The following is a 21,811-nucleotide window of genomic DNA, read 5'->3' on the forward strand; positions in this document are numbered from 1 at the left end:
GGCGGACTCCCAACCACTGCGCCACCAGGGAAGCCCTAAATCATCATTTTTAAAGTGTCCATTTAGTGACCCGAAGTCACCCTGTGATTCCCTTCAGGAGCTGTGTTAGAGCAGGTCATCCAGCGTGTGGTCCACCCAGCCCGAGCGAGCTCCGCTCGGTGCCTGAGGCTTGTCCCCTGCATGGGGGCCCCCCCACCTCCGCCTGCCCCTGGAAGAAGCCCTGGGCGACCCTCCGCAGGTGCCCCCGTGGGGCAGCAGCTCCCCGCCGTGTCCGTGGGGGTGGGGTCTGTGTTGAATGTCAGGACCCTTTAAGAAGCCCCGGCCAGTGCTGCTAATAAGAAGCTTCTCCGGCCAGTGCTGCTAATAAGAAGCTTCTCCGTCATGTCCGGATGTTAGTTCAGAACCAACCACCCCCTCCTCCTGCGACCAGCCAGTGACGGGGTAAAGGGGAGGCGGGACAGAGCGGGTGCCCACTCCCTCCCCCGCACGCCCTAGGGGAGGGGAGCATGGACATCCCGTTAAGCGTGTGTCGTCCCTTTAAATGAATCTACCCGAGGCTGGTGGCTGTAAACATGAATTTTCTTTATTGTCTCTTCCTGCTGCTTTCAGAGGAGCTGCTGTTTTGCCCTGAGGAAGTGAGGCTTCTGAGCGAGGCCTGGGCGCCAACTGGGGGCTGCCTGGACCTGCTGTCCTGGCTGTAACGTTCTGTGCGAGGGAGGAGTAGATGGCCACCAAGAGCGAGGGCCGGGCTGAAGCCCCCTGGAGGGTCCAGGTGCAGGCCAGCTGCTGTCGTAGGCGCTGTGGCCTTGTGTCTGCCGTCTGCGGGGTTGAATGACCGGGCTCTACACGCAGGGGGGGCGGGGAGTGTGCATTCAGTCCCCGGCGGCGACCTGAGCGTGTCCCACTTTCAGCCCCAGGACGTGAGCCTCGGTTGGTCAAGACAGGAGGGTTGAACCCTGCTGAGGAGGCACCGTCTCGCTCGTACACGCCACTCGAGAGCCGGGTTTCCTGGATCGCTCGTGTCTTGCGTGTGAGGCGGGGGCTGAACTCGCCTGGCCCCGGCGGGCAGCATCTGAGCGCCAGGCGCGCTAACAACAGGAGCACAGCCGTGTGGGCCCCTGAGTCACTCCTGGAAGTGGGACCCCCTCCACCCAGGTGTCTAGAGGTTTGGCCCCGAGTGAGCTCGGGAGCGCATGGAGTCTCGGGGTTGGGGGTTTCTACGGGCCCACCTGCCTCCCTGCACAGACAGGTGTGTTTCTGGGCGGCAGGGACTGGGGCGGGCTGCTGGGAGGGCAGGCGCGCCTGGCCAACCGCTGTCGGGCCGCGTCCCCGCAGCACGCACGCCGGGCCCCGCGTCACCCGCCCCCATCTCGTTCTAGGCATCAGCAACGCGGAGGCGCGGCAGCCGGGGAAGGCCCCCAACTTCAGTGTCAACTGGACGGTGGGCGACTCGGCCATCGAGGTCATCAACGCCACCACAGGGAAGGACGAGCTGGGCCGCGCCTCTCGCCTGTGTAAGCACGCGTTGTACTGTCGCTGGATGCGTGTGCACGGCAAGGTACTGAGGCGCCCTTCCCCACCAGCCTGCCCGGGCGGCCGCCCCACGCCTGGTCTCTTCAGGGTGCTCTTGGCTGACAGTCTGGCCCTGGCTCCTCAGATTCAAAGCAGGCTCAGCCCCCCCACCCCAGACTCCCACCCCAGCCCGCCGGAGCCTGGGGCTCGGCACTCCCGCGGAGTCCTCCTCGGGGCCCGCAGCTCGGGGCGCCCTGGGTCCCACCCGTGTGTTTGGAGGGCTTTGTTTGGGGGTTGGGGCTTTGCAGCAGCACGGCCCTTCTTCCCCACACAAACTCCCCTCTAGTGAGTCAGTACGTTACCAGCTTCCACTTACTTGTAAGTCGGGTCAGTAGCTTTTATTTGTGATGGGCAGAGGTTGCTGCGTCCCCGTGGCGGGACCCTCACCCGCGCAGGGGGCCTTGGGTAGCTGCCCTGCTGATTCTAAGATCTGCACAAAAAATTTGGAGGAGGTGGGGGGGGGGGCTCGAGTTCTCCCTGTGACCAAACGGCAGAGGTGTTGTTTGTTAAAGACATGCAGGTATGAAACGCGACCTTGGGGTCACTTGGGGCTGAGGACGCAGACCCTCGGGGTGTCCAGCGTGGCTCGTGTGACACGGTCCCTGGGGATGGCACTGTCCCTTGGCTCCCCCCAGAAGCAGCACTGTTTGAAACGCCGTTTTTTGAACATCATACTGAGTTTCATTTTCTACCGTTATTGCTTAAACAGTTGCACTTGTTTTTTTTTAAATCTTTCTACAGGTTCCCTCCAACTTACTGCGGTCCAAGATCACTAAACCCAACGTGTACCACGAGTCCAAGCTGGTGGCCAAGGAGTACCAGGCCGCCAAGGCCTGTCTGTTCAGAGCCTTCATCAAGGCCGGGCTGGGCGCCTGGGTGGAGAAGCCCACGGAACAGGACCAGTTCTCACTCACACCCTGACGGGTGTGCAGCGCGGCCCCAAACCTCGCAGCTGAGCCGGGGCAGGTGTGGGATGTGTGGGAGCTGGGCGCGCGGCACCGTCCCCGGGGCAGGCGCGCGGGGCGCGGGGTCTGGCGTCTGGGTCCCGTGTCACCACCTGGCATCTCTCTACAGCAGTGTTCCCCCTTTTGAATCATCCAGTGACTGCTTTCAACCTCAGTTTACATTTAGAAGTTGAGTTCTACTGAGTAGGGCTTCCTGAAGTTTAGGAAAAATAGGAATTACTTTGTGTGAAATTCTTGAATAATTAATTTATTCAGAACTAGGAATATGGTTTATAAATAAGAAGTAACTATGTCAGGTCACTCTTACGCCACATTACTTTGATTGCAAAGAAGCATTTGTATACGGAGGGAGTGAGGAAATAGATAGGAGGCAGTAACCTAAAGAAACTGTACCCCTGTCCACACGTAGGTCCCTGTTCCCCGTAGGCGCCTCCCTGGGAGAGGACTCCCCGCACGGAGCCCACGTCCACAGCGCAGCGACCCGTGGTGGGGCGCATGGCGTCGCAGCCAGGTCCCTGCAGCCTCCAGTGTCCTCTAGAAGTTTCTGTGCTCCTCGTAGGACCATATCATGGAAAATCGTCTCCCGGTTGACTTCTAAATAATCAGAGGTCAAACGTGGTCAGTAGGCCTGGCGATTCATTTGGGTTTTTTAAGCAGTATTTAACTTTTAGGGACTAGAAGGGATCCACAGGGGCTACTGCACAGTAAATCACCTAGAATTCCCTCTGGTCCTTCCTCTGAACCTCCTGGATGTGAATGGCTGTCCCAAGATCTTCACAGGATGGAAATAGAGCTAAGGAAGTAGGTATTCATTCTTGGAAAATGCCACTTAAGGCATATTTTCTAATCTTTCCAGCTTTATCAAGGACATGTTTGAAGTACAAGTGTTCAGGCTGAGAGCTGGCAAGACACAGTGTTGCTGGTGGGGTCTCGACCAGGTTGGGATGTTGGTGTCACGGCAGGGAAGGGGGGTGGTCTGGAGTCGGGGGTGCCCGGGACACTGCTCGGCACCCCACAGCACACAGGCCAGTCCCAGGCGGGCCGAGCGAGCCGGGGGTCAGGGCAGGCGGGCCGGTGGGGACCCCGGGAGGCCGCCCCGCCCTGACGCAAAGGTCACAGCACGCTCCTCCCGCTTCCATGGAGGGTCGGAGAGGAGCTTGTGCCCTTTGCTGAGTCAGCACCAGTTCCTGGTTCTGGGGGGTCTTGGGGGTACCATAGGCAGAGAGGGCCCTCCAGCCAAGTCCAGGCGCCAAGCTGTGTGCCTGGGTGTCCCGTGTCCTTTATGGGCTCAGAAAACTCAGAGCAGGAACAGGACGGCCACTGGCACTTTGGCCCAGAGCCCGGGCGCTCAGAGTGGGAGACGTGGTCCCAGAAGGTCACGTCTCCAGGTGTCTCCGCGTCCGCATGGAGACTTGAGGTGCTGCGCCCCGTGGGCGCGTGCAGGGCAGGGGGGAGGGGGCCACACTGCCGGGGCCTGGCCGGGTCAGAGGACGAGGGTTGCCCGTGCCGCCATCTCTGCAGGGCGTTTTCTTGTCTCGACCCGGTCGGCACAGGGCTCGGGCCCGCATGGCCCGGCGGGGCCTGCTGTGGTTTCACCCGAGAAAAGAAGGGTGTCTGGCGGCGCCCCCCGACCACAGCAGTCTCCTGCACACTCAGAAAAGACATCTGTGAGTCCCTGCATTTTTATTCTTCTCTCTATAAATGGTATTTTTTCTAATGGGGATTGGGAGATGGACTTAGTTTTTAAAAAATATGTGGATTTTGGTTACAAAGTCCAGAGGAATGATACTGCACGTGCACACAAGCAGGCCAGGACGCCCGGCTCCCCCTCTGTCAGCCGACTGTGGACCTGAGCACGATGCCCCACCATGCCCCAGCCCAGGTAAACGAATGCCTTACTGTGTGGGTCCGTGCCGCGTGGCTGTGCCCCGCTGCCTCTCCCGGTTCACATCTGTGCGACCGTCCAGGACGGACCTGACGCGGGGCTCCTGCCCCGAGGGCACCCAGGCCCGGGGAGGAAGGTAGCCAAGGATCGCGGGCGAGGGGGTCGGGGACCGCTGGGCGGCAGGGCCAGGCGGGGCTGCGGGGAGTCGGGCTGGGGCAGGAGGCCTGCACAGCTCCTGGGACAGGGCAGCTGGCACACTCCTCTGTAAGCAGGAAAAAGGAGGAAACGCACACCCCCCCAAAAGACAAATCAGGGCGCGCAGCCCGCCGTGCATCACCACGTAGGCATTTCCTTGAGGTGTCGTTTTGCATCCAGGGTCCTTAATCTGGGTTTTAGAAACTTTGGAAATCTGACACAACCAGGCCCTTGATCTTTTGAGAAAAATCTTAAACTTTGAGGACATTTTGGCCGGTGGGGTTTGGGAGGGTTTCTGTTCTGTCTCGGCGGCCAAGCCTGTAGTATGTATTCTGCAAAGACACTGGCCCTGCTGTGGTGCCTGGGGCCACTGGGCAGCTGTCCTGCTGGCGGGAAGGTCCGCCATAGAGAAGTCTCATTTTGTGACCCGAGCCAGGGCTTGTGGAGAGGGTGGCCGAGGTGGGGGCCGTGATCGCTGGTTCCTCAGCCCTCACCCCTGCTCGGGGTCGGGAGGCCTCGCCTCCTCCCTGCAGTTTGACTCTGAGTCTTAATGGGGCTTTTCGTCATCTTTTTCTATTTGGAGATTTTTATTATAATCAAAAACAGTTATTTTATTTTAAAATGTACAAGCCCACATTTCACAAGGTATTAACTTCTCTGGAATTTATTTTTTTTGAATAATTTTGTTGCTTTCCAGACTCTAGAATCCCTGCTTTCCTTGTAATTTCACGTGGCCGAGCCTCCCAGTCTCCTGGGGTAGCCAGGTCCCAGAATGGAATTGGTGGGTGCTGGGAGGGGGAGCACGCCCTGCCCCTTTTCTCCAGGAACAAATAAAGACAGATGGGATTTTTCCATTTCCAAACTATTTCACACCAAAATGTAAGGTCTGCCCCGACGATAAATTTGATCCAGCACGAGAAGTAAAATCGCATCTCTAAATTCTGTGAAATTAGTGAATCTCTCAGAAGGTTTTCTTTTTATCAAAACTATATGAATGGAAAGAGCAGAGTGTGGTCGTGTGAGTCCAGCTTCGCGTGTCCTTTTCCTCGGCGTGTCCTGTGACTGTCTCTCCCTGGCCAGAGGCCGGCCCAGGGCATTGGGGTTCTGTGTCCACATGGCTGGGAGGGGGAGGCTCTGGCGATCTGGACTCTGAGCTCCTGTTTCCGGCAGCGCGTGTGCGCTTCCTCGTTCAGTGTCTGGAGGTGCACGCCCCCAGCCCCGAGGACTCTCATCTTGGCCACGGCTTGGGCTGCTGTTGCATTGCGGACCCAGTCGTGAACAGTTAAAGGCGGTCTGTGGAATGTTCGTGGAATGAGCCCCGAAAGCTGTTTGCTTCTCCAACTTTGGGTTATATGCTGTTAATTTTATTCTAGAATTCGGACACTTCATATGAATGTAATCCCGCCGAGAGCGCTGTCACCCAGGCGCACTCCTCGGTGCCCCCTGTGTGTCCACTGATGTGCAGGCCACACGTGACCCCCTGCATGAGCTTCCTCCTGCACTGAGACCAGCCAGCACCGAGCATGAGACCCTGTCACTCAGACAGAGGACTTGAGACGTTCTCAATAAAACCATGTTTCACTACCACAGCCTCGCTGAGATTCTCTCTCCTCCCTGGTTATTTCCCTCCTTGGTCCAGAGTAGTGTTTGGGAAGGTGTGGGTGGGCGCCAGCCGAGGGCACTGGGCCGACGCTCCACTCCTGTCATCTGTGCGTGGCTCTGAGCGCCTCCCCTGGGGCTTGGGCCCTCTGATTCCCCCCCCCCCCACGTGGGTTCCTGGAACACACCGGCCACCCCACCCCCCCACGTGAGTTCCTGGCACACGCCGGCCACTCCCACACGTTAGGCGGAGGAGTGGAACTTGCATAGCTGGCCCTGCTCCTGCCCGGCTATAGAGAGGGAGGATGACGTGAGCCCACGTGGCGTGAGGCGTGTGGAGCACCGTGGACGGGACAGCAGAGGGGGAGCCCACACCAGCTCGTCGCTGGCCGGACTGTCTGGGTGTCGGCCACAGTGAGGCAGCTACCTGGTTACAGGGTAGAGCAGCAGTGTTCAGGGCTGGCGTTTTGGAGGGCCGTTCACAGTAAAGTGGAAAGCCGGCTGCAAGGCAGTATTGAAGTTCGCGGTTGTAGAGAAATTCCGATGCTTTATGTGAGAAGGGCACAAGCACACACGGAACAATCTGGAAGAGGCCGAGTCTGGTCACCGTGTGCGAGTGATGGGATTGGGAGTCATTTTAATTTTAGTTTCCTTTTTAAAAATTTTATCTCTGTCCAACATTTCTGTATCAACATGAAAAGCAAACAGGACAACCTTTTGAAAAGTCAAAAGTCCCATACAAACAAAAAGCAGCACAGTTATAGACAAGTAATTTACTGTCCTTTGCATCCATTTTGATTCCGTTTTCATTTTTTTCCCCACAATAAAAGCAACATTCAAATGAAAATATGTGTCATCAAAAAGGGCAGATTAAGCTTCAGAGAAAAGGTTGGGGACAGTCTCCTCTACAGTTCAGTCTGTAGAAGGGCTTTTCCCCGTGGGGTCTTCCTGTGGCTCCATGGAGGGGGCGGGCAAGACCCCGTGTTCCGCGACGGGGCTGACGTGACACGGAGCTCTTGTTCTCCTGCAGCAAAGACTACAGATCCATTCCTGGGATGGGAGGGGTGTCGGGTGGGTGTCATGGTGGAGAGAGGAGGAGGGAAGGGGGCAGGCGGGCTGCAGCGGGGGGGCGCGGGGAAGCAGCTACTTCGTAAATTGCTTCATTTAATTGTTAATATTAATTAACATTTAGTTAGTCATATTATTAATAATTTCTTTGGTAAAGGCAGAGGGACCGGCCGAGGGAACCTGGCGAGTCGGGGCACTGGCCCAAGGTGCGGGAATTTGGGGAGAGGTCGAACCCAGCCGTTAGTTAAAATCACACTGTATGAGCTCACGGTCATTGAGATCAAGGTACTGGATCCCCAGAGCCCCTCACTCGCCGTGTGCGTTGTTCTGGGCCCGGGCGTCGGCCCGCGGGGGAGTTGTGCACGCTGGACACCCCCGCTCCGGCCCCCTCTGCTGCCCTGCTGTCCCCAGGCCCGAGAAAGGGGCGCAGGCTGTGCGGATGGTACCTGAAACGCGCCTGCCAGGTTGTGAGGGCGCCGGAAGTTGAGAACGTGTTGGTGCAGCCTCTGAGAACTGTCACGCCCATGACGAGAGGCATCGCCATTGCTTCCCGCGCCAGACACATGGGTGACGGCGACCCTGCTCTGGACGGGCTGTGGGTGCGAGGGTGCAGCGATGGACCCACCGGGCGTCTGCAGGGGCAGCGGGCCCTGGGACTTGCCGGAGTATCATGTGTTTTATTGTTATCTATTATATGCAGCGTGGGCTGCAGTCCTCACAGCCACAAAATTGACCGTCAGCTCATGGACACACATGAACACAGGACGGGGAGGGGGCGCGTGGCTAAGCATCGACCGGCACCACTGGCCTGGGTCTGTAGGGCAGCTCCGGGCGGGCAAAGGCCCTGTTCTCGGCGCGTCTGCCCACAGCCCAGAGCGCCAGGGCTACAGGGGCTGGGGCTCCCCGCCTCTCCCCACCCCTCAGCTCCCTGGGACTGAGGCCTCTGAGGCCAGCTGACCAAGTAGCGAACACCCCGCAGAAAATGACCTCCTGAGGAGAAAGAAGACGTCTGAAGAGTACAGCTATTTGACAGTTAGAATATTGAATTAGAGATTCCGTCAGAATATATGCCAATGTTTTAGAACAGAGAGCCCAAGAATTTAAAATTAGCTTAATGAACATTCTCAAAGAGACAAAATGAAACCAAGAGAGCCAAGCAGAATTTGAAACAGTGAACACAATAGACAAGCTGAACAACAGAATGAATTTACAATCAGAAAACCAGATGGAAAGAGGAAGAGACAAAGAAAAAGAAAACCCAAAATACCTGGACGCTAGCAGTAAAGTGTCACATCTGGCGAATGGGGCGTCTGTGCCATTTGTTACCCTTGCAAGGACGTCGTTAGGAGGCACAGTGAAGCCCTTGCAGATGAAATGGTAAGTCTGGGGCTTCCTTAAAAGAAAAAACGAAAACAAAACAAGAGGACTGTAAATGGAGAAAAGGTCTAGTTGGAACAGTATTGCCGAGTGGAGGCGATGTTGGAGCCAGCACACAGGAATGCAGGATACTCTCCTCGCTACTTCCATGTCTTTAAAATTTTTCATAAGGAATTTTAAAAGTTCAAACATAGACTTTTAAAGCTACCATTTGATGGTACTCTAAGTGCTCTGGGATTTTTTACACAAAAGCAGGTAACGCCTACACAAAAAACTTTACCACCGTAAAATGTGAACTTTCCGAGTTTTAAAAATGGAGGCGGGGCATAGAACAGTTTTAAATCGCCATCATTTACTTCCTTGGAGAGCCGTTTTAAGGGTATCTTCATGGAAATAAGGACTTCCTGCATCTGCTGAATCTTCTGTCACCGCTCACCCTGCCTGAGTTTCCTTCCTGACACATACTGCTCTGACGTAACTTGGGTTTATCTGTCCCCAGCGAAACGTTGACACTGTAGGTCAGAGGCATCAGTTCACGGCTGTTCCCCGTCACTTAGGACAGCCCTGCCCTGCTGCAGACAGTAAATACCCACTGAATTAACAAAAGCAAATGATTAATTGTTAAAAATGGTGCCTCAGAGCTTTGACACAGAAAAATCGGCACTGAAAGCAGTTTTGATGAAATGCTTAAACAGAGAAACAACATTTGAGAAGTCCCGCAAGAGGCCTACAACGTAGAAATCGTCAGTACGGTGGTAAGTCTATGGTGGTTACTAAAGCTACGCTGGAGGTAGGAGGACACACAGCCCTGAGAACCCGGAGTTTAAGGTCTGGTCTGTGTCAGCGTGGCGAAGCCTGGAGTGATGGGAAGGGTAGAGGGTGTGAGAACACATTTAGGTCTTTGTCTTACGGGGCTGGAATACGAGAATCCATTATCTTTATATGAACACATGTCAAAGACTTCAGTTAACTCTAGTTAGTGACAAGACTAATACGACGTTAAACCCGATCCCACTGGGAGTTTGAGTTACGCTGCTGGATGAAATGTGTTTGGCCTTTTATCTGGTTGCCTTGGGCAGGAAATGCTGGGGCTGAGCTGGAAGCCAGCTATGGGTGGGTAATGTCTGGCCTCTTGAAGACGAGTGTCTTATGAATACCGGTACCTCCCCACGTCCGGCTGACCTGTAAACGGTTTCACGAGTTAAACAGACCACTTGCTTCTCTACTCATTTCTTGTTTTATATGGAGGAATTGAATATTCTTAAATAATACTGCAAACACACATTGCAAAGTGTCAGCTATGAGACTGATTTCGCTTTTTGCCTTTCTTTTCATTAAGCCTTCATACCTTTCCGACCTTTCATTAAACACAAAGGAGGCTTTGATCATGATGCTTGCCAGAATTAGTGAGGAAGAGCTTTTTCAAATGATTTTTATACTTAATTCTTTTCTTTTTTTTTTTTTTTTTGCGGTACGCGGGCCTCTCACTGTTGTGGCCTCTCCCGTTGCGGAGCACAGGCTCTGGACGCGCAGGCTCAGCGGCCATGGCTCACGGGCCCAGCCGCTCCGCGGCATGTGGGATCTTCCCGGACCGGGGCACGAACCCGCGTCCCCTGCATCGGCAGGCGGACTCTCAACCACTGCGCCACCAGGGAAGCCCCATACTTAATTCTTATTTAGTCTTAGCTCCTGGGAATAGTGATCATTGCATGCATATGCACACGCTTTTTTATCATCATTCTCCGCACTCAGTATATAACCTGAACATTTGCCTACATACTTCATTAAACTGTTACAAATTAAGTTAGAAAAGCAGTGTATAGACGCATTTACTTTTACCGGCATATTATACAGTGGGTCAGTTAATTAAATCTATATGTTTTCAATCTTGACTTCACTGCCTTCAGCCATTTATCTTATAAGGTGTGTCCTATAATTTTATTTCTCACGATTTTCTTCCTGAAAATCCCTGGAAAATCATGTTAACACTTTTATTTCAATGGAAAAGTGGGTCAGACCTTGTCTGACAGAAAATAAGTCTCATTTCTTCACTGGTTTGAGAAGGAGGGTCAGGCTGCATGAAGGACACACCGGCCATAAGTGGAATGAACCCAATCTGCAGCTCCAAGCTTTGATGAAAATATATTTTAAAACACAGTATGACAAAAGCATTTTACTGAAAAAGACTGAAGGGGCTAAAAAGCAATGGAATGAACATTTCAACTTTCCCAACCGTCTCAGAATATATCAGGTTCAACAAGGTACCGCTAGGTGACGGAGAAGCGGGGGTAAATCATAGTCCCTTGATAAGTCGATGTGAGGCCTCTCCAGTAATGTCCCAGAAATTGCGAGTGACAGGATAACACGTCCTCCTCTAAGTACGTAGTTTCTAATCCTTTGCTTTCAGAAAAATTTGAATGAAAGTGTAATATTGTTGACAGTTGATAAAACATTTTAAAATTTTTATAATTTTTATTACAGATCACCTTCTGATTAAAGGGTATTATGTAGGAGTTCAATAAACAATTGAGGGACATTGCTACAATATACCTCCTTACCTATGTATTCTGCAAACAGTGTGTCCTGGATGTACCTCTATTTTAAAAAGACTAGAAACATAACTAAGATGAAGCTGGTCTCGTTGCAGCAGACTCTCCCTGATCCTTGCATGTGGGAACCATCTGGTTGCAAGAACAGGCTTCCTCATCTCCTTAGGAGAAGCATTTTCACTAAAATGTTGCTTTTGTGTGTAATAGTTACCTATCAACGTTGTTGTATATTTGTGTTGTTTGAATAATTGTGAACTGAGAGTATTTGAAAAAAATAACAATCCAGGAGATATTATTAACAAGTAAAGTCTGTTGGTCACAGAGGGAATGAAAAGGAAGGATAAGTGAAGGAGAATGAAAGATGCTGGGTGGTGGAAAGTAGAAGGTGGCGGGCGGAGGGTGGGTGGCGGATAGTTGGGGTGGAGGAGGGTGGGTGGTGGAAGGTGGAAATGGATAATGGCTGGTGGTGGTGGCTGGTGAATGGTGGCACGTAGATGGTGGATGGAATGTAAGAGGTACATGGTGGATGGTGGATGGTGTGTGGTAGCAAGTGGATGGTGGACGGTTGGGCTGGATGATGTAAGATAAATGGTGTTTGGTGGAAGGTGGCAGGAGGCAGGTGGAGGGTAGAACGTGGCGGGTGGATGGCGGGTTGTGGATAGTCGAGGAGGATGGTGGACGGTGGATAATGAGTGATCACAGGTGGTTAGTGGAAGGTGGATTCTGATGCTTGAAAGCGGAAGGTGGTATGTGGATGGTGAATGGTGACTGTTGTGTGATTGATGGTGAAAGATGGGTTTGAGAAGGTGGAACGTGAGCCATGGAAGGTGAAAGTTGTAGGTGAAAAGTGGAGGGTGGCAGGTGGATGGTACCAGGTGGATAGGAGATGGGGGATGGTGTACACTGAGTGTCGGATGGTGACTGGGGGATGGGGCACAGTGGGCAGTGAGTTGTAAAATGTGGGTGGTGGGAGATGGAAGGTGGTTGGAGGATGGAGGACAGTGGACGGTAAAAAATGAATGGTGGGGCTTCCCTGGTGGCGCAGTGGTTGGGAGTCCGCCTGCCGATGCAGGGGACACGGGTTCGTGCCCCGGTCTGGGAGGATCCCACATGCCGCGGAGCGGCTGAGCCCGTGAGCCGTGGCCGCTGAGCCTGCGCGTCCGGAGCCTGTGCTCCCCAACGGGAGAGGCCACAACAGTGAGAGGCCCGCATACCGCAAAAACAAAAAAACAAACAAAAAAATGAATGGTGGAGGGTAGAAGGGAATAGTGGACGGTAGTAATGGAAGGTGGGAGGGGGAAAGTGAAGACTAAAGGTAGGAGGCAGGGGATGGAAGGATTGGAGGAAAACATTGTTATGAGGTCAGCTCTCTAACAATTTACGTATAGAATAAATGCAGTCCCAATCTAAACCCCCTAACAAGCTTATCAAAAAATGTATACGGAAGTTCAAAGGAGCCGGGGTCGGAGCACCCTGCTGGCCTTGGAGAGCCTCCCGGTGAGGCCGGAGCTCACCTGGGGTGGGGTCGGGGGGGGGGACGGGGGTGGTGGCAGAAGGGCCGTTCCCGCTGCCTCGTCCTCCTGGGGTTGCTGATTCCGGGCCCTTCCCACACACAGCAGCCGCGTGTCTCACACTCTGTCTGGAGACCCCATGTCTTCTCCATCACAAACGCCCTTGACCTGAGCAAACAGATGAATCTATTGTCCATGGTTCCCAGGAGCGCTGCATCCCAGGAACTTGGCAGCAGAGGGGCTCTGGTGGAAAGATTGTCAGGTCTGCGTTCACAGGAGGAGGGGGCTTGTCTTTAACCCAAGGACACTGGAGTTATGCTTATCCCATGGATTACTCAGTTTTTATGGGATCTTCTCAAGTCTAAGGTGGCTTCTATTTGACCTTCAAGAATGTGGATCAGGGCTTCCCTGGTGGCGCAGTGGTTGACAGTCCGTCTGCTGATGCAGGGGACACGGGTTCGTGCCCCGGTCTGGGAAGATCCCATATGCCGTGGAGCGGCAGGGCCCGTGAGCCATGGCCGCTGAGCCTGCGCGTCCAGAGCCTGTGCTCCGCAACGGGAGAGGCCGCAACAGTGAGAGGCCCACGTACCACCACCCCCTGCCAAAAAAAATGCAAAAAAAAAGAATGTGGATCATCTCAACTGAAAAAGTACTGTCCTCACGTTGGTTAAATTGGCAACAGTGAGGTGTGTCTTCCACTGTCCAAGGCTGCACTTACGATTCAATACCTCGTGTTTTCATTCTTGTTAGGAGAGTATATATATATTTTTAATGCTGCATTTTCTCTGGGAATTGTGAATGCAGGTGGCCCATTAATTTTGGGACCATATAATATATTGCCCTAACTTGAACGATTTTTTGAGTGAAAAGGGACCATGAGTAACAGGCTCACACCAGGCACCACCAGAGTGTCCTGCGCCCACAGGGGCGATGCTAACTCTTGCTGTTGCTGACCCAGAGCCAGGACACCGTGGCCGAGGGCAGGGGTCAACTGACCTTCACCCCAAGTGTGCCCAGGCCCAGGTTTCCTTCTTGCCTTGGTTAGGTCGTGGGACACAGCGTCCTCTCTGGCTGCCAGGAGGAGATGGATGGGAGGAAGCCTGGTGAAGTGGGGTCAGTAGGAGGGTCGGTCACAGGGGGACAGTGACCCAGAGGACGGAGGGGATGGTCTGCCCTGGAGGCTGGTGGCTGAGATGAGAGAAAACGGGGAGTTGGAAGGATAATCTATGGACTGGGTGATGGGTCAGATGGAGGGGGAGGGACAAGGACAGGTCAGGAGGGGTCCTGGGGGACTGGGCTGAGCGAGCCAGTGAACCTGGTCAATCTGCCGACCACGGGGATCCGGAGGGAAGTGGGCATCCACGGCCGGCTTCCCCAGGGATGACCAGGGGTCTGAGGTTCATTGAGCTGCTCTGAGACAGGCCGTGTCCTCAGGCCATGTTGGTCCAGGGTAGAGGGGAGCTTCTGGGAGGATGACTGGAGGGGCTGACCTGCACATGTTACACACCTGCTCTGCCAGGCTACTCCTGCCTCGAGCCTGTGCCTGGGCCGCCCTTGGACAGAAATGTCCCAGCCCCTCCACTTCCCCCTTCTGGCCCTTCATCCCCTAAGATCCTTGTCATTCCTGCCTGGCACCAGCCTGGGTGTCAGCAGGGAGCCGTGCAGGGTCAGACCCAGCCCAGAACCTGTGAATCAGGAGCTGCTTGGTAGCAGATTCTCCAGGCGATCCCTGTGCCCCTAAGGGGTGAAAAGCACTGCAGAGAACTCCTGCTTCTCCTTCAGTGCTCAGCTCAGGGCTGCCTCCCCCAGGGAGCCCTTCCTGACCTCCTGCCTGGCCCAGCCTGCTGCAGGGACAGGTGGAGAGATGGGTAGGCCCAGCAATGAGGGTACAGGCCCCGCTCGTGGGCACCTGTGGTCCCTGAGTCTGTCTCTCCCGTGGCTGTGCACGTGCTGGAGGACACCTGGCCCATCTTGTGTCCCCACGAGGAGCGTCACCCGCTACACTCGGGGGGCAAGGGCATCACCGCGGGGGTCCTCACCCTGCACTCCAGCCCCTCTTTCCTGCCCTGGGAGGCCCCTGTGGTGGAAGCTCCTGGGAGGGGAGACCCTTATGCCAGGGATGCAGGGCGGGAGGGACCACGTGGAGTCCAGACGGATGCGTCCTGCCCCACGCCTGCCCCGGGGAAGCGGCTCTCGCGGGGTCACACTCCTCCCTGGGCTTCCCCAGGCTCTCCTGCAGAGATGTCACCACAGGTTAGGGCCCGATGACGACGGGGTCATTGAGAGCTCTGAGTCATTTCCCCTCTTCTCTGACCCCACAGCCGCCCCACACAGCCCACCCTTCCTCTTCCTCCATCCAGACAACCACCCCAGGGTTGCCCCAGAGCCCCCTGAAGACCCCTGAGCGGCCCCTCCCCCACACATTCCACTCTGCCCACAGCCAGGGGGACCTGCAAAGGACACCCATCACCCCACCTCCCCCCACTCCCCTCCCTCCGGTTCTGCACCCTCCATGGTGTCGGTCACTGCAATAGAGGGACATCTGTGCAGAGGCCCTGCCCCACCCCCTCCCTCCGGGTCATCTTTGCCCCATTTCCGCCCCTGACACTGGATCCCAGGAATTCCTACTGCCTGTGCTCTCTTGCCCGGCATACTGTGCCCCGACTTTCCAGGCAAACTCCTCCGACCTCAGCAGCACAAATGTCCCTCCTGGTGTGAGCCTGTCGCCCCAGCCGTCACCCTGCTGGAATTGTCTGCAGAGCAGATATGACCGTCTCTAAGGCTTGTAAAGGTCCTATGACCTGACCTTGACCTTCACTGGGGCATGACCTCTGTGTCCCCAGGACTCTTCAGCTTAGATGATGCTTCCATCTCTGGATCCAAACATGCAGCCAGAGCAGTGCTGAGGACATCGTAGGAACCCATGGATGTCAACTAAACGAACGGAAACAAAGGCAAGAAACCGCACAGGCACGCGCGCACACACACACTCACACACACACACACTCACACACACACTCACTTTGGATCCAAGAGAGTCAAGGGTGCTGGTCATTCCCCGCATCATGTAGGGGTCCTTTTCGGGCCAGCTCCGTCCCCAAGGCTCCCTCTGCCGGCAGTACCCTGACCTCAGGGGCTGCCCGCTGCTCCTGCGTCAATGCGGGGACAGCACCCAGGGTGGGGCACCTGCCCTGCTCCTGAGAAGTCCCTCTGTGGCTCAGAGGACACCTCTTCCCCTCCTCCCTCCAGGCCCAGGGAAGGGGGCAGCCGCCCTGTTGCTGGTACCTGGGGCCCCGTCCTTGGTCCTTCCCTTCTTCCTGACACTGCTCGGTTCAGGGCCTTCAGTTCAGTGTCTCCATCTGCACCATTTGGGGGGAAATGTTTCCATTTGGTATCAGGTCACAGGGAACCCTCCCCCTCTACATATCAGAGAGGAGACGTATCTCTATAAAATTACATGCACACAATTGTTTCTTCCCATACACATATTTATTTTAAAATTTCTTTGAAACTTGCAACGCGTATTTTCCATTTTTCAGGTACACGAAACAACTTAAAGGGTCTTATATCTGCCGGGTGGGGTGTGTGTGTGTGTGTGTGTGTTTGACATCAAAAGAAAACTTTAATTTTGACTGCATATCTTCAGAAAAACAACAAAAACAGTATCTTAAACAAAACAACAAAAGTTAACAAAAAATTACAAACCATGAAATAGTGCTTGCAAAACCTCACTTTCTCTAGTCTATAAATCTAGGACTAAACTATGAACTAAGGCTACACTAATGCAAATATTAAGTCGTTTGCATGGGGTTTGTTTTCCTTAAGTTTGGCTTTTTGTTTTTTGCTTTGGTTTTTAAACCCACCAAAATTTATTCAGGTCAATTTTAGTACCAGCCACAGTGCACAGAAGAGTTCTCATCGTCTGAAACACCTCTCTCTATTCAGGCCAAACTTAGAGAACTCTTAACTCATAGTGGACATCTCATTTAAACCAGAAAACAAGACTCTAGACTACATCTCTAAAGGCTTCAGTGGGGAAGTTATGTCATCACGAGAACTCTACGAACGAATCCATACCTCAGTCCCACGACCCTCGAGTTATCACGCTACACGAGCCGGAGTCACTGAGGCGTCGACTCAGTCCCAGGAGCTCCACAGAGAGAGCCATGCACATTTCCGTCACAGACCCACACGCGGGTGTTGTGTGTGTGTGTGGGGAGGGTTGGGCCCGGCTGCTGGGAGCTGTGTCACCCCTGCAGGTCACCCGGGACCCCCGAGCCTCCTCCTTCCCGGCGGGGCCCGAGGAGCCGGGGGGAGCTGTGGGCGGAGCGGCGGGGGCTCCGGGGTGGGGAGGGGCACAGGGCTGGGAGGGGGCCGAGTCACCTGCCAGCACCTGCCTGCGGACGGCGTTTTCTCTCCTGAGCTCCTGGAGCTTCCTTTCCATCAGCACGGCTGCCATCCAGCTCTCCCGGACCCTTGTCTCCTGGAAGAGGGTCTCCTTCCGACGGAAGGAGGCGTTGGCCTCCATCTCCTGGCCCAGGTGCTTCCAGGTGCTTGGCCATCTCCCGGTAGAGGCTGCGGGTGTGCTGCGCGGAGGCCGGGTCCCCGCATGCGGCGGGCAGCCTCCTCTCCAGCTCTAAGCAGTGCCTCTCCTCCTGCAGCATCTCCTGCGGCCGCGCCAAGTGGTGCCCGTGCAGCCTCAGCAGCACCTGCAGCTTCTGCTTCAGCAGCCGGGAGGTCGCGCCCTGCACAGCCGCCTCTTCCCTCTGCAGACGGGCTGTTGTCCCACACGATCCTTTGCTTCTCTCCCCGTGGCTGTCTGGCTGTTCCCTGAGGCTCCAGCTCGGGGCCCGGGAGGGACACGTTGAAGTCCGCGTCACCCCTCACCCCCTTCAGGTCACCTTCTGGCCCGTGGACAGGCGGATGGCAGGACAGATCGACGTCCCCGTCACCCCCACGGCCCCCAGGGAGGCCTGGGACCGGGCAGAACCTCAGCAGGTGCTCGGCCAGGGACTCCACCTGGCCGACCTCGGCTTCCAGGTCCTGCTCCCTGCAGGCGTTCGCCTCCCCCAGCCTTGCTTTCTTCTCCTCCTTCTGCTTCCATCTCGCAATTTCCTGGGCCAGCAGCTCTGGACTTTCTGGAACAAGAGTGTCTCCATTCAAATCAGCCCCTGCTCTCTGCTGAGGCTGCTCCCCACTGTTCTCTGATGCTTTGGGGACGGGTCTCTCATCGGTCACGTGGGGCAGTCGAGGGGGCCGGCTCTCCTGTGCCTTTTCCAGAAAGTCCACACTGTCTTGACACGATGAGCTTTCAGTGCCGACAGGCACAAGGTTTGGCGCGTTGGCAGACTGGCCTCCCTGCCGGGCGGCCCCAGACCTCCAGTGGCCTGTGTCGCTGGGGGCCGGTTGTCTCACTACGTTGTCCACAGACCTCATCACGGGAAGGACACCTCTTGCCGGGCACCTTCCTACTCTGGACACTGTGCCCTCTGCTTACTACCAAAAGCAGCACCGCAGCACAAATGAGGACCCCCGTGGAAACGCTGGGAAGCTCGGGTCAAGCTTTCCGAGACCACAGCAGAGCGCCCCACAACCGTTCCAGGATCAGCTGGAACGTGGGCCCGGGGCAGGTGGCAGGCCCTCCGTGGCTGTGAGGGTGCCACACCTCTGCCTCCGAGCGCCAGTGTCCCGTGGCCATGACTGACTGCTCAGAACCCTGGGGAGCGTTCCCTCTCCAAGGTAAACAGGTGCCTGACGACCAGGGCTGGTCAGTTAGGGTGGGGGAGGGGAGGCCAGCCAGGTTCTAGGAAACAGTCTGAACTTTGGTGTAGAAAGTGATCTCACATATACAGGCCCTGGGGGAGGTGGAAACAGCTGATGGCAGCATGGACCTCGGCCACTCTGGGACCCTCCTGGGCTCACAGCAAACCCAAGGGGTCAGGGTGTAACAGCGGCAGGGCGAGGGTGTGGCCATTAGCTAGTGGGCATTATAGGTCCCGCTCAGCCAGCCGTCAGTGTCAGTGGTCCTGGTGGCAGCAGTCTCCCTGGGTCCCACAAGCAGGGCCTGGGCAGCCACACCTGGACTGGGCACCTGGGCAGGGAGGGTGCTGGACCCAGGGGAACGCCTGAGGCCCCCACCCCAGGTGCCCAGGGCAGAGGGGGCAGCTTGTGTCCTGAGGACTCCTGCCCAAGTGTGTATGTGTGTGTGTGTGCATGTGTGTGTGTGTGTGTGCATGTGTGTACGTGTGGCATTGGGGGGCATGAAAAGGGCTTCCCGGATTATCGCCCGGGACCATTTGCAGGACTAAGTGCCGAGTCCCGAGGTGCAGAGCCCACCTGCTCAGGTAGAGGGGGCTGGCCTCCCCTCCCCACTCCTAGCTGGGCTGGGAGGGGCTCCACCCACCTGTGGGGGCTGGGCTGACCCCCACACAGGTCATGTTTGGGGTCAGGTGTGACGGATGCTTGTGGGGCATCTAGAAGGTAACACTCTCACCCGCTGGAGGTGGAAATGGGACATGAGACGTTGTCCATCTCGTCACTGTGGTGGGGGCCCTGCAGAGACTGGGGTCACCAGTAGACAGCAGAAGGGGGAGCAGGAATGACCAGAGCCCAGCGAGGCTGTTCAGGCCCCTGGATCCAGCTGTGCCTGAGGGCAGTCACCCCTGGCCTTTTGAGTGGTGGGCGTTTTACGTACTTTGAATACTTCTTATGCATTAAGAAGTCTGGCTGGGTTTCTGTTCTCCTGATTGATGCCCGGCCTTGAGAAGAGAATCCCATCTGGAGAGGGCCCAGGCACAGCTGTCTGCTACCCCTCCCCTGGGACGTCTTCAGGGCCAAGAGACACACTCCTTCAGCAGAGATCTGTTCCCTCCGGGACAAGCTCAGCCCCTGGTTCTTTCTCCCAAATATGTCACCCAGGGTGGGATGCCTGGATGGGAGTTCCCTGTCTCCAGCTCTCGGTCCACACAGAGGGGCTCCTACTCTCCCCAAATCCACACCACCACATCACCAGTGTTGACCTCCAGGACATCCATGGCCAGAAGGAGGGACACGAGCTGAGACAGAAGAATTTCTGGAAGTCAGTCTTTTTTTTTCTTTAATTTATTATTATTTTTTATTTTTTTATACAGCAGTTATTAGTTATCTATCTTATTAGTTATCTATTTTATACATATTAGTGTATACATGTCAATCCCAATCTCCCAATTCATCACACCACCACACCACACCCCTGCCGTTTCCCCCCCTTAGTGTCCATACGTTTGTTCTCTACATCTGTGTCTCAATTTCTGCCCTGCAAACCGGTTCATCTGCACCATTTTTCTAGGTTCCTCATATATGCGTTAATATATGATATTTGTTTTTCTCTTTCTGACTTACTTCACTCTGTATGACAGTCTTTAGATCCAACCACATCTCTACAAATGACCCCATTTCGTTCCTTTTATGGCTGAGTAATATTCCATTGTATATCTGTGCCACGTCTTCTTTATCCATTCGTCTGTTGATGGACACTTAGGTTGCTTCCATGACCTGGCTATTGTAAATAGTGCTGCAATGAACATTGGGGTGCATGTGTCTTTCTGAATTATGGTTTTCTCTGGGTATATGCCCAGTAGTGGGATTGCTGGGTCATATGGTAATTCTACTTTTAGTTTTTTAAGGAACCTCCATACTGTTCTCCATAGAGGCTGCACCAATTTACATTCCCACCAACAGTGCAAGAGGGTTCCCTTTTCTCCACACCCTCTCCAGCATTTATTGTTTCTAGATTTTCTGATGATGCCCATTCTAACTGGTGTGAGGTGATACCTCATTGTAGTTTTGATTTGCATTTCTCTAATGATTAGAGATGTTGAGCAGCTTTTCATGTGCTTCTTGGCCGTCTGTATGTCTTCTTTGGAGAAATGTCTATTTAGGTCTTCTGCCCATTTTTGGATTGGGTTGTTTGTTCTTTTAATATTGAGCTACATGAGCTGTTTATATATTTTGGAGATTAATCCTTTGTCTGTTGATTCGTTTGCAAATATTTTCTCCCATTCTGAGGGTTGTCTTTTCATCTTGTTTGTAGTTTCCTTTGCTGTGCAAAAGCTTTTAAGTTTCATTAGGTCCCATTTGTTTATTTTTGATTTTATTTCCATTACTCTAGGAGGTGTATCAAAAAAGATCTTGCTGTGATTTATGTCAAAGAGTGTTCTTCCTATGTTTTCCTCTAAGAGTTTTATAGTGTCTGGTCTTACATCTAGGTCTCTAATCCATTTTGAGTTTATTTTTGTGTAGGGTGTTAGGGAGTGTTCTAATTTCATTCTTTTACATGTAGTTGTCTAGTTTTCCCAGCACCACTTATTGAAGAGACTGTCTTTTCTCCATTGTATATCCTTGCCTCCTTTGTCATAGATTAGTTGACCACAGGTGCGTAGGTTTATCTCTGGGCTTTCTATCCTGTTCCATTGATCTATATTTCCGTTTTTGTGCTAGTACCATATTGTCTTGATTACTGTAGCTTTGTAGTATAGTCTGAAGTCAGGGCGTCTGATTCCTCCAGCTCTGTTTTTTTCCCTCAAGACTGCTTTGGCTATTTGGGGTCTTTTGTGTCTCCATACAAATTTTAAGATTTTTGTTCTAGTTCTGTAAAAAATGCCACTGGTAATTTGATAGGGATTGCATTGAATCTGTAGATTGCTTTGGGTAGTATAGTCATTTTCACAAGATTGATTTTTCCAGTCCAAGAACATGATATATCTTCCCATCTGTTTGTATCATCTTTAATTTCTTTCATCAGTGTCTTATAGTCTTCAGCATACACGTCTTTTGTCTCCCTAGGTAGGTTTATTCCTAGGTATTTTATTCTTTTTGTTGCAATGGTAAATGGGAGTGTTTCCTTAATTTCTCTTTCAGATTTTTCATCATTAGTCTATAGGAATGCAAGAGATTTCTGTGCATTAATTTTGTATCCTGCAACTTTACCAAATTCATTGATTAGCTCTAGTAGCTTTCTGGTGGCATCTTTAGGATTTTCTATGTATAGTATCATGTCATCTGCAAACAGTGATAGTTTTACTTCTTCTTTTCCAATTTGTATTCCTTTTA

At 53.8% G+C, this 21,811-nt stretch overlaps 1 protein-coding gene across 12 annotated transcripts in view; it reads left to right on the forward strand.

Moving 5' to 3' along the window:
- The window catches only part of ADARB1 (adenosine deaminase RNA specific B1), a 114,542-nt gene extending 108,341 nt beyond the window's left edge, over window positions 1-6,201 (forward strand). For 11 of the 12 annotated variants that reach the window (XM_067739677.1, XM_067739678.1, XM_067739672.1 and 8 more), the window contains 2 exons: window positions 1,380-1,558; window positions 2,314-6,201. In XM_067739677.1, coding sequence (XP_067595778.1) covers window positions 1,380-1,558; window positions 2,314-2,493 — 359 coding nt within the window. In that variant the 3' untranslated portion in view covers window positions 2,494-6,201. The remainder of the gene's footprint in view (window positions 1-1,379; window positions 1,559-2,313) is intronic. The other variant, XM_067739682.1, reaches the window with a different exon arrangement.
- The last annotated feature ends 15,610 nt before the right edge of the window (window positions 6,202-21,811 follow it).

This window comes from Pseudorca crassidens, chromosome 5, assembly GCF_039906515.1.
Source record: "Pseudorca crassidens isolate mPseCra1 chromosome 5, mPseCra1.hap1, whole genome shotgun sequence".
Taxonomy (NCBI): Eukaryota; Metazoa; Chordata; class Mammalia; order Artiodactyla; family Delphinidae; genus Pseudorca; species Pseudorca crassidens.